This window comes from Xiphias gladius, chromosome 4 (genome assembly GCF_016859285.1).
Source record: "Xiphias gladius isolate SHS-SW01 ecotype Sanya breed wild chromosome 4, ASM1685928v1, whole genome shotgun sequence".
Classification (NCBI taxonomy): Eukaryota; Metazoa; Chordata; class Actinopteri; order Istiophoriformes; family Xiphiidae; genus Xiphias; species Xiphias gladius.
The window spans coordinates 907,840-923,947 of record NC_053403.1 but is presented as its reverse complement, the minus strand read 5'-3'; the positions used below and the strand labels follow the sequence as shown (position 1 = coordinate 923,947).

Genomic DNA, 16,108 nt, shown 5'->3' with positions numbered 1-16,108 from the left:
AACTCCTACCGTCCTAACCCTCCTACCGGAGCCGACTCACTTTTCCGAGGCAGTAACTCACATCAGGTCTGTGACGCACTGGGATTCGCCGGTGAAGTCACTGCACCGTCGATCTCAGGGGCCAGACTCCGGTGACTGCCCGGTACGAGGTTCGGAGCGATCCGGCCGCAGGTGGAGTCTCCCGCCGGTCGAGCGCCTCCTTCTTGCACCCGGTCACCATCGGCGTTTTCCAGGTTCCCCGCTGAGATCTGAAGTTATAAATAGACCGGCCAGATGTCTCTGTGTTGCTCCCTTACATAAGATGGACGGCGGACACGCGTCGCTCCCGTCGGCTTCACTCTCTGCTTTCTTGTGCGGCCTCGACTCCGCTCTGCAGAAAGCGAAACCATCGTAGAGGGAATGAATCACAGTCGGTTTTTAAAAGGCTGGTTTCAGGAGCTTTGTGGCTTCAAGCGTCTCCGAGTCCGGTTCGTGAAGTTGGATCCGAAACAGACACGATGCAACGACGGATTTTCAGAATAAAGCCGGCGATTCACGGGACTCGTGTTCTCCGAAATAACGCCAATTTAAACGACAACAAATAAACAAGTAGCATCTGGAACACAAAAAACTGATCTGCCTGAATGTTCCCGCGTTGTTAGACTCTGTGCTTTGACCTCAGCTGCTTGTTCATGGTGGAACTGTTGGTTTGTCCTGACCTGTGAGATAACCTTTGTGCTGATTTGCCACTGCATTAATAAAACTGAACTGAACTTTGACCTTTTGAAATGCAACTCCTGAAGTAAATATTCAGTTTTATCTTACCAGAATTTCATTCCTGTTTGTGTGAAGGAGGATCTGAAACTGAATATTTACAGCAGCTCTGACTGAACAGTTAAATGATGGAATAAAATACAAAACATTCAGTTCATTTAATCTTTATACAGATTTATTTGTGGTTTGTGTGACTTGGATGAAGAATCCCGTAGTTTTTATCATCTTATTTCTTGTTCATTTATTTAAATTTAATGTTTTATAATTTTCTTGTGATAATAATTGTATTTATGATTTTGCTTTGTGTCTGGGGAGACTTGGACTCAGCATTTCCTTTTTTAAGTTCATTTATTTTATTTGTTTCTTAAAATTGATCAAATATGTAATTGCTGTTATTGATGTCTTATTAATATCATGAATATTCTTTTATCCCCATAACAATAACGCTATTGTTGTCATTATTATTATTAGAGGGGGGCTCCTCTCAGGACTCAATCTATGCTCATTACATTTGCTTTTCCTGCATCTCTTTATGTGTTTTGTTGTTAAATGAATTTACGCTGGATGGATTCATTTGGATTGCATTGGACCCCATTCTTTTTTAAATCCTGGTCGCAATGCTGCAGGGCCTATTTTTACTTGATGATTATTTCCCTCCCCACGTATTGATGACTTTGCCACGTTTGACAAACTTCACCGTTTTTGCCGTTGGCTTCCTTCGACTCGCGGAACGTCACGCTTTTACTGTGAAGGCCCCCGGAGCCACTTCCGTCCCGCACCCGCCGGTTCTTGCGGTCTTGACTCGGCGGTTCCTCGTCTTCCTGGTTTTTGCGGACTAGAGGCGTTTTTTTCTTCTTCTTCTTCTGCCCGTTTCCAGGCGCAGCGGAGACCGCTCCGGGACGAGGTTCACCCGGGTTTTACTCAGAAATGTGCTTTTAACGCGACGCCTTCGCCCGGACGCTCGCTAACGTCACAAATCTGATGTTCCGGGACTTTGGTGTGAAAGACGCAGCGCTTGCCGTTTCCCCTCAGATCGTCCCGTTGGTGGATTAAACATCCATCAGTCAGAAACCATCAAACATGAGACGGGAGCTCGCGTTTGTAACTTTTCTCGCCGTTTTTACCGGTTTCACCGAGGCGGCCTCGTCTCCGCCTGCAGACGCGGAGCAGCGGGAGCTCGGTGAGTCCGTAAATATCTGGTTTTAAGCCGGTAAGTTTACGGAAATGGTCGGTTGTGATAAACTAAAGTTCGCTAAAACAACGAGCCTGACTCCAGCTAACGCGGCGGAACGTACGGAAGACCACTCCTGCCAAAATACATAAGTAAATCAAAAATCAAATCAAAAATCAAATCAAAGAAAACGAAATTGAGTTTTAAAGTTAAAAAAAAAGGGGATAACAAGTCATCACTTGGACTTGTTAAGTCAACATGGGATAAAAATGGACGATGTTGTGATCGTAGCTCATTATTGTGGTTTTTACTGAATCAAAAATTGACGTGCACTGCAAGTACCTACTATCTCATATCACATGAAATTCAAAATACTCTGTAAAAGTGAGACAATAGTAAATCATCGTAAAACACATATAACACACACTGTGTCAAAATAGGATGTGAAAATGAGGTTGCTAATCAAAATAAAGACATAAGTCGAAATTCCGTGATAGGTTCTCTTTTAGATTCACAGCTATGAGAAACTCAGTCAACGTTTTTGGGATAATACAGGGACTATTTTGCTTACTGTCTCATATCTTACGCATTTTGCCCACTTACATATCCCATAATATGTCAAAAATACTATGTTAAAATTAAATAGTAAATCCCCATAAACCACAAATGCATGTCGCAAGGAGTCAAAATATCACGTAAAAATCAGATGATCAACCAAGATAGGGAGAAAGTCAATCACAATATCAGTTACTATCTTATATCTTACTGCTTAATAACAATAATCAACTGCATTTCTATAACATAAGACAAGAAGTAACAAAACAAGGAGAAATAAAAAATACAAGTAGGATAAACCTAAATTCAACCATCTAGCTTCTTACTTACTATCTCGTATCTCATCCTATGTCAGAATTCTGAGATAATCAATTAAAATGAGTAGCTACCATCTGAAAATAATGTGACCGTGAGTCAGAATCATGACTTAGTCTTGAGACACTAAGTGAAGTGTCAGTTTTGGGTTAAAGTCTTATGTCCTAGTTTCTACCGACAGTCTGTCTTACTACTTACTCATCATGTCGTATCTCATCCTATGTCAAAATTACGATGCAGTAAATCTAAATTGATTCGCTCGCTCTAAATAATGACTTGAATTTGGTTTAATCAACACTTTGTCTTTATTTTTGAAAGTTCTGACCATTTTTTTTTCTCTTCCTGTTTGTTTTTTTTGTAAAAAAAACAAAAAGCACAAAGTGAAAGTCAAAGTTATACTAAGTCCAAATTCTAATGGTTTCCTGTTTAGGTAAATGTCTCCCAGCGTCCTACACGACAGAAACTGTATTTTGTGATGTTTAGATCGGAAAAGCAAGATCAGAATGATTGAATGTGCACGTTTCTTACATTTGAGTGCACGTGACAGTTTGTTGGCACGTGGCCTCGGTGGTTCGTAGCCACCGGGTCACACGTTACAGCGCGTTGGGTCAAATTCGCCCGTTCACCCAGATTTCCGGGTGAATACTTTTCGTCTGCGAATGGTTCCGGCTTCACCGTCTTTCCTTAAACCACGAATGCAGACGGAAACACTCACTGTTGGATCTTAAAAGCTGTTAAAGGCATTAAGGGATCATAAACATGGAGATGTCCGACTCTGCGTTTCCTCCTCAGCCTCCCTCAGGTCGATGCTGGACGACTTCGACGTGCTGCCTCTGTCCAGCCTGCAGACTCACTCCGTCCGCCGCCGAGACGTCCAAGCCCAAACTCACGTGGAGAAAATGCTCAGCTTTGACGCCCTGCAGAGGTCCACACTTCCCATTGATTACTGCCAGTTTTGACTCGCGGAGGCGGAATGGCCCCATGACGCTACTTGTCCATTTGCTTGTGTAGGCAGTTCAGACTGTACCTGAGGACCAACGACGAGCTGTTCACGGAGGACTTCAGGGCCGTGGTCGTGGGCGAGGACGGCCGAGAGCAGAGCTACCCGGTCAACAGACACAACTACTTCACGGGACACGTCATCGGTGAGTCTGTCCGGCTCGGACGCCGTTAATAATGAAGGGTTTCCTACTGTGTGTGTGTGTGTGTGTGTGTCTACAGCCTGACATACCTGGTTCCACTGTTTCCAGAAACTATTAAAAACACATCAGTGAGAGACACACGCGTTCCTCCATCACACACACACACTGTGGTTTATTTAGACTCAGTTCCACACACACACACGCACACCGTCCTGCTGCCACAAGTACTCACTACGGCACCAAACGTGGATTCATCCGCCGCTGAAAACAGTCCCCAACACATGCACTATTATCCTAAGTGATAGAAACAGAAAAGACAGACAGGAAGTTCCGGTTCTGGCCTCGTTGGCGCCATAAGATCTGGAAATGCCTTCACAGAAGTAAACTTCAAATTTGAATATATCTCAAGTGTGTTTTATGGCATCACCAAAATGCTCTGCAGGGCAGATGATGCTGAATTCAGGTTTCTGGAGACACTGAAACAGATGTCAGTGTGTACATGATGTGCACGCGGTCATTCTGTAAAAGGCCCCCACCCCAGCGACATAGGCGGCATCATCTGTAGTCGTTTTGTGGTCCTTGGTAGTCGCTTGATGGATTTTCTAACAAGAAATACTAACAGTCGCTTCCAACGTGAGGCTTTGGCTCGGGGCCCCGGGGCCTGTCCCCGATGCCCCGCTCAGTAATCCCCACACGGTTGGGGATGCATCTGAAATCCCGTTTGCATTGTAACTGTCTGTTGACTCTATATATTTTGAATTTGTTGAATAAAAAGGTTGCATTCAGTTAGTCACTTTCACCTGCACAATAATGCTGGATTCAAACTGATCTTGTAGTTATGTGCATGTGTTTTAACCATAATCTACCACCTTCATGAACTTTTTCTAAAACCTGCAGCTGGTTAAAGAAATGACCGAGGCTTTTTTAGGTTGAGGTTGAGGTTGTTTTAAAGGTTTTAGGTCTTCAGTAGGAACCAGTGGGCTCAGAGCTGAGAGCCACAGACAGAAAGTGCTGGTTTGAGTCTGGACGTGAGATTTGAGTCTGGACGAGAAGACAAATGTAGAATGACACCAGACTGATCCTTTAACTCTGTCTTTCCTCCTCCAGGGGAGGAAAACTCTCGAGTTCAGGCTCATATCGACGACCACGAGTTCTCGGCTCGCATCCTGACTGATGAGGCAGAGTACAACATCGAGGTGAAATATAGACACTGACCCTGGTTCGCAGTGCGTGAGGTTTAACTACAGACAGAAACAAAATCGCCTTCGTCTCCCCATTTAATCCTTGCCGTCTCTCCGCTGTGTTCAGCCTCTCTGGAGGTTCACGTCGGCGCCCCCTGACGGTCGTCTGCTGATCTACCGCTCGGAGGACATCAGGAACCTCAGCCGACTGCACCAGCCTTCAGTCTGCGGCTACATGACCTCCGACCCCAGCCACCTCCTCCCTGACAGCGTTAAAACGGCCGTGTTGGAGGACCAGGAGGAAGAGGGTCAGTAGATTTTAGCACAGACGGAAGAACACGGGAAGACGGGCTTCTGTTTATGACCCATTCGCTACCTAACGACACAGGAAAAAAATCTTCCTCACCTTGATTTATTAACTGAGGGTTTGAGGTTAAACCGGATGGAAATGAGCTCCTGCAGCGCTTCAGATAAACGGCTCATGGTGGCTGCTTTTACTGTTTTACTGTTCCTCCCTGCAAATTTAAAACCGACTGCTGCAAAGAAGACGCACCGGAAAACAACCTAGAGGTTGAGGCGACGAGTCCTGGTCCAGGAAAACCTCAGAGACGTATACAGTGCGTTTCCTGTGGCTGCTTCACAAAAAAAAGCCTCCGAGTGATTCACAGATGGAGCTCTGTTAATGTGAAACAAGAGCTTTTAACTTGAAACAAAGAGCTTTGAATGTAAAAAAAAAAAAAGCTTTTTAGCTGCAGAAAGGATGGCGTTGATGTTAATAGCATGTTAACATAAAAACACTGTCATTTGCTTGAAGAAAAATATGTTTAATTGATTAATGAAACATTGTTGGTCACTTCAGCAACATTGTGATAGTCTAAAGGTTTAATTTAACATAACAAATACATTTAAAATGCTCAGAGTCTGCCGTCTTTTGTCCTGTACTTAGTGTGTTTTATGTCTTCACCTGGTCAGAGTCTGTGCTCAGAGGGAAACGTCAGGTCCACGACCACAGGAAGAACACCTGTCCTCTGCTGCTGGTGGCCGACTATCGCTTCTTCAAACACATGGGCCGGGAGGAGGAGAGCACCACCCTCAACTACCTGGTCAGACCTGAAACACTTTGACCTCTCACCCGGTCCACAGATCTAATCCTCACAATATCGGGTCCCGTTTCCGCCATCTGCGGTTTTGACCGTAGTTTTCGTCGAACCCCCGACCGCCTCCACCCGGCGATGTTAACCACGCTGACTGTGTTTTCAGATCGAGCTGATTGATCGCGTGGACGACATCTACAGAAACACGTCATGGGACAATGAGTTCGTAGGTTACGGTGTTCAGATCCAGCAGGTGAGGAGCAGGATGTAGACCGGACACATTGAAACTGGCGGGAGTGCGCGCTTCTCCGCACTAGCATCGTAAGCGCGTTCAATACATAGTTTGAATTGATTATCGAAGCAAATTTAAAGTCTGCAAACTACAACAGGACACATGAGGTGAACCATTATTTGGTGTCTCCAGTGTTTTTGGAAAAACATCATGGATGTAATTAACTATGTGAGACTTTGGTGATTTGATAGATTCTACCTGTAAGGTTTGTAGAAGAAATATGTCATTTTCTCTAAATATTATAAAATTCCTTATGTGGAAAATCCTTACGTATAAATCCCTGTTAGGGATCTCACAGTCAATTCAAACTAGTTTCAAAGTTTTACAGAAACCTGTTTAAATGAACCAGAGAGATCCTCCACGCCACAACCTAATCCAATATTTCTGACCTGGAAATCCGGGTCGAGAGCTAAACTGACCAGTCCAATTTATCCACACGTCTCTAATCAGTTTGTAATCAGTCAGAATCCGGGTTTTGAGCAGTGTGTTTTTTAATTGGCTGTATGGACCCATTCTGTGTCTCCTTTCAGATCATCATAGAGAAGAATCCGAGCCCTGTAGCTCTAGGAAAAAGTCACTTCAACATGAGAGGAAGTCCAGTGGACGGCAGGGACGTCTGGGACGTCAAGAAACTGCTGGAGGTAAGACCTAACCGCCTGGACTTGGCTGACGTGCTAACATTTAGCACCATTTTCCAGTAATACATCGACGTGTGCAGCGGGTGAAAATCGGATGGCAACAGTTCTCACAGTTTGAGTCCTGAACGTCTCCTCTGAGATCTCTCTGTGGTTTTGTCTTCCTGCAGCAGTTCAGTGTGGACATGGCAGAGAAAGCCTCCAACGTCTGTCTGGCTCACCTCTTCACCTATCAGGACTTCGATGAAGGCACCCTGGGTCTGGCCTACGTCGCCCCGTCCAAACCCGACATACCCGGAGGTCTTTGCTCCAAAGGTAGAGTCCTGCTGCTTCACCACCACGGCTGATTTAAAGAATTAAAGCACAATTCAGGCTGTGTTGACCAATCACAGCCTGTTGCTTGTTTCTCCAGCGTGTCCTTCATCTACAGACGAACAAAGAGTGATTTACCTCAACACGGGTTTGACCAGCACTAAGAACTATGGGAAGACCATCCTGACTAAGGTGGGCTGGTTATTTTGAAAGCTGAGGTGTTCGTACAGGCAACTGACCGTCAAATAATTTCCTATTATTGTCTGCATGTCCTGCATCAGGACCCTTGATCCAGGGCCACCACGCTATCTCTCATGGTCCAAACAGACTGAGGAGAAGCGTGCGGAACGTCCAGTTCGACGCTTCTCCTCAGTCTGTTTGTCTGGAGGTTCGTGAGCAGCGACTCCTCTCCCTTCAGGAGTAATGAAAACAGTTTGCTGCCGTCTCCACAGGAAGCAGACCTGGTGACGACTCACGAGCTCGGCCATAACTTCGGAGCAGAGCACGACCCCGACAACATCCCGTACTGCGCCCCCCGAGAGGACCAGGGAGGGAAATACGTCATGTACCCCATCGCTGTGAGCGGAGACCACGTCAACAACAAGGTGCTGCCTCCTGCTCGACGACCTGTGACGCTGCCCGATGCGGAGCGCTCACTGTCCCGAGAGGTCCTGTTTTTATGTGCACAAGTTCCTAATCTAATGGGAATAAGTTTCCTAACAGCTCCCTGCTGCAGTGTCTCTAAACTACCGTTGACCCCAGCGACTCTCAGGTCACTGATCGCTTCGTAGACATCCAACCGAAGGATTTTTACTCAGAGGCGTCAGTGGCATCGCCAATACATGAGAAAATAATCAGGACTTCAGGATCTCTGTAGTTAACCTTAGTGACCTGCAGGAAGTTACTTCAAATTTAAGCAAAAAAAGGGAAACAGAAAGCTGGATTGCAGAATACAAACCAGAGTGTTGGTGTATTTTTCTTCCCGTCTTTGTATCTGCCTTTGTTTTAGTGGAGGTTTGTACAGGTTGGTTTCAGCAGAGTGATAAGTAAATTCTCTCCTGTGGTTCCAGCTGTTCTCTAACTGCAGTAAACGCTCCATAGTGAAGCGCCTGAGGTCGAAGGCGCCGTCCTGCTTTAAGGAGAGAAACATTAATGTGTGCGGAAACTCTCGGGTGGAGCAGGGGGAGGAGTGTGATCCTGGGCTGCTGCACATCAACTCAGACCACTGCTGCACCGCCGACTGCAGGCTGAGACCTGGAGCTCAGTGCAGGTCAGAGACAAGACTGGGGATGGTGTTGGACAGCATTTTATCCAGCCTGTTGTTTGGTGGAATAAAAACATCTGTTAGTTAAAAATGTGCTGATTTTACTTCACAATTTTAACTGTTTATCGTAACCAAGGATAAAACGTATAATAACATTTAAGAATCGAGCTTCTTCTAATCACATTAACACAAATGGCCATTTTCAATGTGATTTACGAACGGATCTACGGTAGGAAACTACTTTTATTAACTATCGAACCTAAACCATGGACATTCTGCTACTTTCACCACGTATGGTATCCCTGCTCTGAGACGTTCATTAACCCCCTTGTCACTGGGGGGCTGTGCTGCAGCCGCACAGGTAAAAAAAAAACACAGTTCACCTCGCAGCTTTGCACCTGAGGGTGAACCGGTTGTTGCTACAGGTCGCAGAGTCTGACGGGTCACAGAATCAGGTGTAACTCCGGCGGAAGGCTGAGGCAGAGCACAAGGGAATGAACGAGAATGAAAAGATTTGACAGGGGAGTCGATGGTCAGGTAGCGTAACGAATCCGGGTGTTTTACCAACTTGGAACAAGATCCACCATGGAAGCGTCTGTCAGAGCCCATCGCTAGACACCACTAACCATTCAGCTTCTGCAGCACTGCTCAGAGGACGGAATTAGTCTGCTGGTGACGTACAGTGTGGGGACAGCCGTTAGAGAGTCCTCACAAGGTTTTGTCCCGTGTTCACCTCCGCTCAACAAAGATCTCTGTGTTCAGTGACAGGAACAGTGCGTGCTGCAAAAACTGCAGGTTCGAGTCCGAAGGTGAAGTCTGTCAGGAGCCCATCGACGCCACCTGTAAAGGACGCTCCTACTGCACAGGTCAGCACACAGGTCAAAGGTCATAGATCCGCTGACTGGTCCTGGTGCTTCATGTCTGCCGTGTTTGTGTCGACAGGAAACAGCAGCGAGTGTCCTCCTCCGGAAAACGCTCCAGATAAGACGGTGTGTTTGGACAGCGGAGAGTGTCTGGACGGAGAGTGTATTCCTTTCTGTCAGGCCGTCTTAAAGCTGGAGCCCTGCGCCTGCAACGGTAGGACACAGAGAGTTTGCGTTGGTCCTTGTTTGTTTAAAGCTGCACAAATAAATATTTTTATACTGACAGTGAATTAACTGACTCCTTGTCATGTGAGACGCTTGTCTCTCTACGGAGCTTATTGGCCTCATAGCTCCTGGCTTTGATTTTGTGGCACATTTCGTCTCTGGTTCCGCATCAGAGACCAGCTGGTGAACACGGTGGAGCATTAAGCAGCTAAAGAGCCAGATGTTTCCCTCAGGAGCTGGTGGAGACCAAAACCAGAGCTAAAAGAGAGGGAGTACTGGACCCTGATCCATCAGGTGGACTCAGACACCAGATCCAAATGAAGGGTCATGTTGCTCTGTAGCTGCTGGATGAGGAAATAAGCAGCTGTTTGTTAAAAAGTTCAACATATTAACTTCAGAAGCTGATAATATGTCAGATGTTGTGTTTACAGCTTGTTCTGATGCCTGAAGTGAAAAAAAAGAGCTATTATTACAGCTTTAATGCTGAAAAGATCAACTTTTGGCAAAAGTTGATCTTTATAATGTCCAGTTAAAATTCACAAACAAATTTATTTGAGTTTTGTCATCGTTAAGAGAAAATTTGAAAATACAGTAAATCTTCATCAACATCAACATTTAATCACTACATCATTGTGAGTATAGATACCGAGTCTGTTTAAGACATTTACAGCTCTGGGAGTTGATTGCTAGTTCCTGGAGTCTGACGTGTCTCTGCCGGTGTATTTTCTGCTCCTGGGTCCAAACTTTACTGGGATTAAACATTTCCATCATGAGGACATAACGTGGTGGATCTTTAACCCGCAGTCTGAGTGAAGTTCGGCTTGTTTTTCAACTGCAATCTCTGCAGTAAATACTCCGTGTCTGCTTCCTTCGTCTCCGTAGAAACCAACTCGTCCTGTAGAGTCTGCTGTCGGAGCAGCAGTGGTGTCTGCGCCCCCTACCAGGACAAAACGGGCAACTTCCTGTTCCTGCGTAAAGGCAAACCCTGCACTGTGGGATTCTGTGACGGAGCGGTAAGACGGTTCATCGCTTAAAAACCTGACATTGTAAATAAAAGACAGCAGGATGTGTAAATGTGTGGACGGCTGTTGTTTCTGCAGGGGAAGTGTATGAAGCAGGTGCAGGATGTGGTGGAGCGTCTGTGGGATTTCATCGATAAACTGGACATCAACACGTTCGGGAAGTTTCTGGCTGATAACATCGTGGGTTCGGTGGTGGCTTTCTCTCTGGTCTTCTGGGTTCCTTTCAGCATCCTGGTCCACTGTGTGGTGGGTCTCTGCTGATCTCAGTACACCGGCTTTATTATTATTACAGGTCACAGTTGATCCTGACCACATCCCCTCCGGTATTTTCTGTAGTCTCCCGGTCGACTGGTCGATCGGTGGGTCGATGCGCTCTCGTCCGACCGCATTCTCGTTGGCTGGACGTTCGCCGTCGTTACTGTCATAAGGAGAAAAGTGCTACATCAATACATCAGTAGCCGTCCAGGATGAATCCATTACTTTGCGCCGTGGGAGGGAAAGGCTGGTCTTTTCACAGGTCTTTAATGTTTGAGGCCTTGAGTGAATATTCCTCAATAGCTCTTGTGCAGGGATCACCAGACGATATACTTCTGTTTTCAGAAATGATACGATGAGGGCAGGAGCTCGCTGGGCGGCTCTGAGTGTGTTTCATTTCAGTAGAAAATAATCAGGTTTAAACGATTTAATGTGCAGTAAGCACCAGATTTTTCTGTTGTTAGGCTAATAATGCTGCCGGGTAGATGAACTCAGCGCACTGTGGCTGATTTTGATCATCTAGATACAACGTGCAGACCAATCGATGGGTTGAAGAGTAGGAACGGTTTCAGTCGACCAGGATTTTCTTTGGTTGCCTTCAGACCCAGTAACTGCACGGTGCAACTGCCAGAGTTGTTAGAAGTGGTCAAGTCAGAAGTCTTCTTAATAAAAGTGAAAGATGAAGTTCCTTCAGGTCCCAGTGCTGATCACCACATTACTTAAATGTTTGAAGCAAAATATCATCATCACTACCGAAGCTGCGAGACTCTGCTGTTTCAATTCTCACTTTTCATCCTTTTTCAGGACAAGAAGCTGGACAGACAATATGAACAGACCACCAAGTCTCTGTTCTTCCCCAGTGTGAGTATCTGTATATATGTACAGTACACAACAAGACCGAGTACATCACTGAGCAATATCACTAAAACGTTAAATGACTCAAAACTGTGTCATCTGACAATAACATCATTAATTTGAAGTTGAAGTGTAGGACATTTGATCTCATCTGTAATTAAAGACAAACAGGATCAATAGACGACACTGAAAATTCTGACCCTGTTTTTACCGGCTGTCTGTCCTGGTGCACTGCAGAATATCTTGGCGTGTTGGCCCTGCCTGTAGATCAATGGAATAGTTGAACACCATTGGCAGAAATGTAAGACAAACAAAACCGGGACAAAAACTCCACAGGGAACCTTTTCATCTCCTTCCTTTCAGGCAGCGGTTGGTTTCTCTTTACTTGTGAAAATCAACTTGCTGCAGAGACATAATCCATCAAGGTTCACTTAAGTATGTTATCCTGCCGCACGGATGAATAAACTGTAAGGGATAAGGAGCAGATGTAGCGGCAGTCAGTCAGTTTACGTTCATGGTAACAATAAGACTCCTGCTATGGACAGTGCTGGGGGGGTCAGATATTGTTCAGGAAGTGCCGTTTGTTACTTCTGCCTGTTGAACGAAAGCACAGATTAATAATGTGTCAGAAAAAAACAAAAAACCACCGACCGTCCATCAGAGCAGAGTGTAAATTACACACTGTCATAATTATGCGAGGATTATGTTCAGGTCAGGAGAGGTAACGTGCTTTAACAGTCAAACTGAAGTCGTACAACAGGCTGTGACTCTTTTCAGTCTGTTAAGTACAGAATATGGGATTTTGATTAGTCTGTGCTTTCATGTAGAATTTGCTGGTTTTACTCTGAAAGCTTCATGCAGCTCAAACGTTTCCCCAGAACAGTGCATTCAGTTCAGTCCCCGTCCACAGATTTCCAAGGCGCTTTTTGGCCCCTGTGGTTCCCTAGAATCTTGTAAAAATGGCAGAAATGTGATTGATGGAGCCCTTTTCACAGTTTTCATTGATTGTCGTTTGAACTCGGGGGTTGATTTTCCAACAACACAGCTCATCAGTGCACTTTTGCATATGATTGTCAGTTTCTGGACGTCAGAGTGTCCCTGAATGCACCACCAAAGAGCCTTGCAGCGACAACGTTAGAGGGAAAAAATGGATCGATCCCCTTTTTTAATCATTTCAAGCAAAAATGTCAAAAGTTTGCAGATTTTAGCTTCTTAAATGTGGAGATTTACTGCTTCTCTTTGTTTTACACTTTTGTAAACTGAATATTTTGGGTTGTTTGTCACCATGTGACAGGGTACCATCCAGTACTGGGGGGAGGGGGACGCCCCCTCACTTTACCTGTTTGGGTAGATTTTCTTACTAAAATCTGCCTGAACGTTGACTGATGGTCCAGCTGCTAAAATCCGGAGGAGAGAAGAGAGCAGCTGATAAACACGTTGATTCGTTCTCGCGATTCACATTGTCATTAGTTAGAACATGAACAGTACTGACTCTGATGGTTAATTTTCCCAGAATGCTGAGCTCCTGAGCAGCCTGGAGTCCGCGTCTGTTCGGATCTTCAAACCTCCAAACTTCCCCACCACCGCCGGCCCCCTCCGTTTCCTATCATCGGGCCCCCAACAGACCAGCACCCCTCCGGTCTCCAGCTTTGCCCCCGGCCCTGACCACGCCCCTGGTCCCTGTCATGTCCCCTCTCCTCTGGACAGCCCCCGCATGGCCACCATCCAGGAGGACCCCAGCTTCGACTCCCACCTGGACGAGGAGGCTCTGGAGGAGGCGTTCGGGCGGCCGGGGGGATCGGCTCAGCGCTCCTTCGAGGACCTGACGGAGAAAAGCGTGACGCGTCGCAGCGAGAAGGCGATGCTGTTCAGAATGCAGAGACAACATCAGATCAACACCAAGGAGACACAGTGCTGAGAGGCAAGTGGACTTACCGTCAGACATCAGGTGGTTTGTCCCGTTCAGGTCCTCGTGCTCTGGTTTCACCGTTTTACAGCTTTTTAAACTGGCTCTGTACTGAAGACTGCTGCACTGTTGCTTTGTTTTTGCAGTAAAACTCAAGTCTGATCGCAGGTTTGAAACAAGAAAGCGGCTTTTTAAGTTGCCTTCCATGTCCTCACATTTTTATAAACAAGAACAGGTTCAAATTATGGATTATTATCATTCATTATGGATAAAAAAAAAACACTTTTTTGTTGTCTTTAATAGTGAAGAAAAAAAAAAGCCTTCAAAACGTGTCCTGTGAGGTCAGACCTTGGTTTCAAATCGCCGCTCGGTCCTTTCTCAGCTGGGAAGTTCAGTTCAGGGGCCGTCCTCATCACGTCTCGAAAAATACAAGTACAGTTGTCTTCTGGAAGCTTTTGACACACGGGCCGGGTATCAAACCTTCTTTGGTACCGATTAAAAATGGCTCAGAGTCTCAGATTATCAAAGACGTGGTCTAATCAGATGCTTTCATCAGGTAATGAAATAGAGACTTGGTGCTCTTACTGAAATCTGACAACTGTTGGATGGATTGTTATGAAATGTTATTCAGACGTCCATGTTCCCTCAGGATGAACTGTAATAAGTTTGCTGATCCTCTGACTTTTCATCTAGTGCCACCATCAGGTCGACAATTTAGTTTGTCCAATACTTTTGTTTTATGACCAGATACCTGCAAAACCCAGATGCTGTGTTGGTTGTCTTCCACCATGACACCAGTACAAAGGATAAAACCAGCAACTGTCGCCTCCCACACTTGTTTTAGTTCCGAACGCCTCGTGTTCGTTTTAGTTCCGAACGCCTCAAGCTCGTTTTAGTTCCCAAACGCCTCAAGCTCGTTTTAGTTCCCAAACGCCTCAAGCTCATTTTAGTTCCCAAACGCCTCATGTTCGTTTTAGTTCCCAAACGCCTCAAGCTCATTTTAGTTCCCAAACGCCTTTAGCTCATTTTAGTTCCCAAACGCCTCAAGCTCATTTTAGTTCACAACGCCCCATGTTCGTTTTAGTTCTGAATGCCTCAAGCTCATTTTAGTTCCCGAACGCCTCATGTTCGTTTAGTTCCCAAATGCCTCAAGCTCATTTTAGTTCCCGAACGCCTCAAGCTCATTTTAGTTCGGAACGCCTCAAGCTCATTTTAGTTCAGAATGCCCCATGTTCGTTTTAGTTCCCAAATGCCTCAAGCTCATTTTAGTTCCTGAACGCCTCGTTTTCGTTTTTGTTATGGCATTTGTCAAGCAACAAAAATCGTATTATTGGCATTTGTCAAGCAACAAAAATCGTATTATTTTTAAGTTCAGAGTCAAAATGAAACTGTTTTTTGTTTGTCTGCTTGTCTTGTTACATGAAATTAAAGTACAAAAACTCAGGTATCAAAAAGTTTCAGACGATAGCCAGTTCTAGTTGCAGTGCTGATTTAAAAAAAAAAAAAATTTAGTGTTTGTCAGCTTGTCTTGTTACATGAAATTAAAGTACAAAAACTCAGGTATCAAAAAGTTTCAGACGATAGCCAGTTCTAGTTGCAGTGCTGATTTAAAAAAAAAAAAAGACAATCATTAGTGTGTAGAGTGCCTTTCTAATGGAAGCAATAGCTTTTTTGCGACTGAAACTTGATCTTGAAGAGTCGATGTTTGGCAAGTCGAGACCAGCATGGGAATACAAATCACCGGCATTTACAGAAACAGCAGCCTGTTCTGCAGCAGTATAAACAGCGATAGAATCCCGGCTACAGGGAACAGTAATAAGCTTATTCACTGTTGATCATCCAGGTTCGCGTGGTCTGGCTGCTCCTGGCATGGAGACTCAAAGTGTTCAAAACCGAATAAATGAGCATCAGTATCAAATCAATAACCTTGTGAATAAATAGACGTAATTAGATTATTCAATAAATGCCTGAAACTGATTTTAATATAAAATGTTTTTTATGAGCTGAACGGTTATTTTAATTTCACTCCAGAAGTCTTTATTTCAGAACGTGATGTCTTTATTTCGTCCTGCCACTTTGGGTGTCGGTTCATTCAGATTGAAGCAGCAGCAAATCACACGACCGGCTCTGCCCTGTTTAACTTTACTGACAGACAAAGACGTGGTGGCATTATGAAATAAAATAAGAAGCAATAGCAACAAATAAAAACTTCTGGAAAGGTTTGTTTAATTTTGAACACTTTGGGCCACCATATTTTAAGGTCAGAAA

General features: G+C 45.0%; 1 protein-coding gene across 1 annotated transcript; it reads left to right on the top strand.

The window, feature by feature from the left end:
* Positions 1-1,605: 1,605 nt before the first annotated feature.
* On the top strand, positions 1,606-15,158 carry adam17b (ADAM metallopeptidase domain 17b). The gene is made up of 18 exons (XM_040125152.1): positions 1,606-1,933; positions 3,587-3,719; positions 3,806-3,939; positions 5,044-5,132; positions 5,245-5,425; positions 6,090-6,220; positions 6,378-6,464; positions 7,034-7,144; positions 7,309-7,453; positions 7,551-7,642; positions 7,903-8,055; positions 8,521-8,720; positions 9,477-9,580; positions 9,657-9,791; positions 10,685-10,815; positions 10,903-11,070; positions 11,884-11,940; positions 13,448-15,158. Exons 1-18 carry the CDS (start codon positions 1,834-1,836, stop codon positions 13,850-13,852), a joined length of 2,556 nt encoding a protein of 851 aa, XP_039981086.1. The 5' UTR covers positions 1,606-1,833; the 3' UTR covers positions 13,853-15,158.
* Positions 15,159-16,108: the final 950 nt, after the last annotated feature.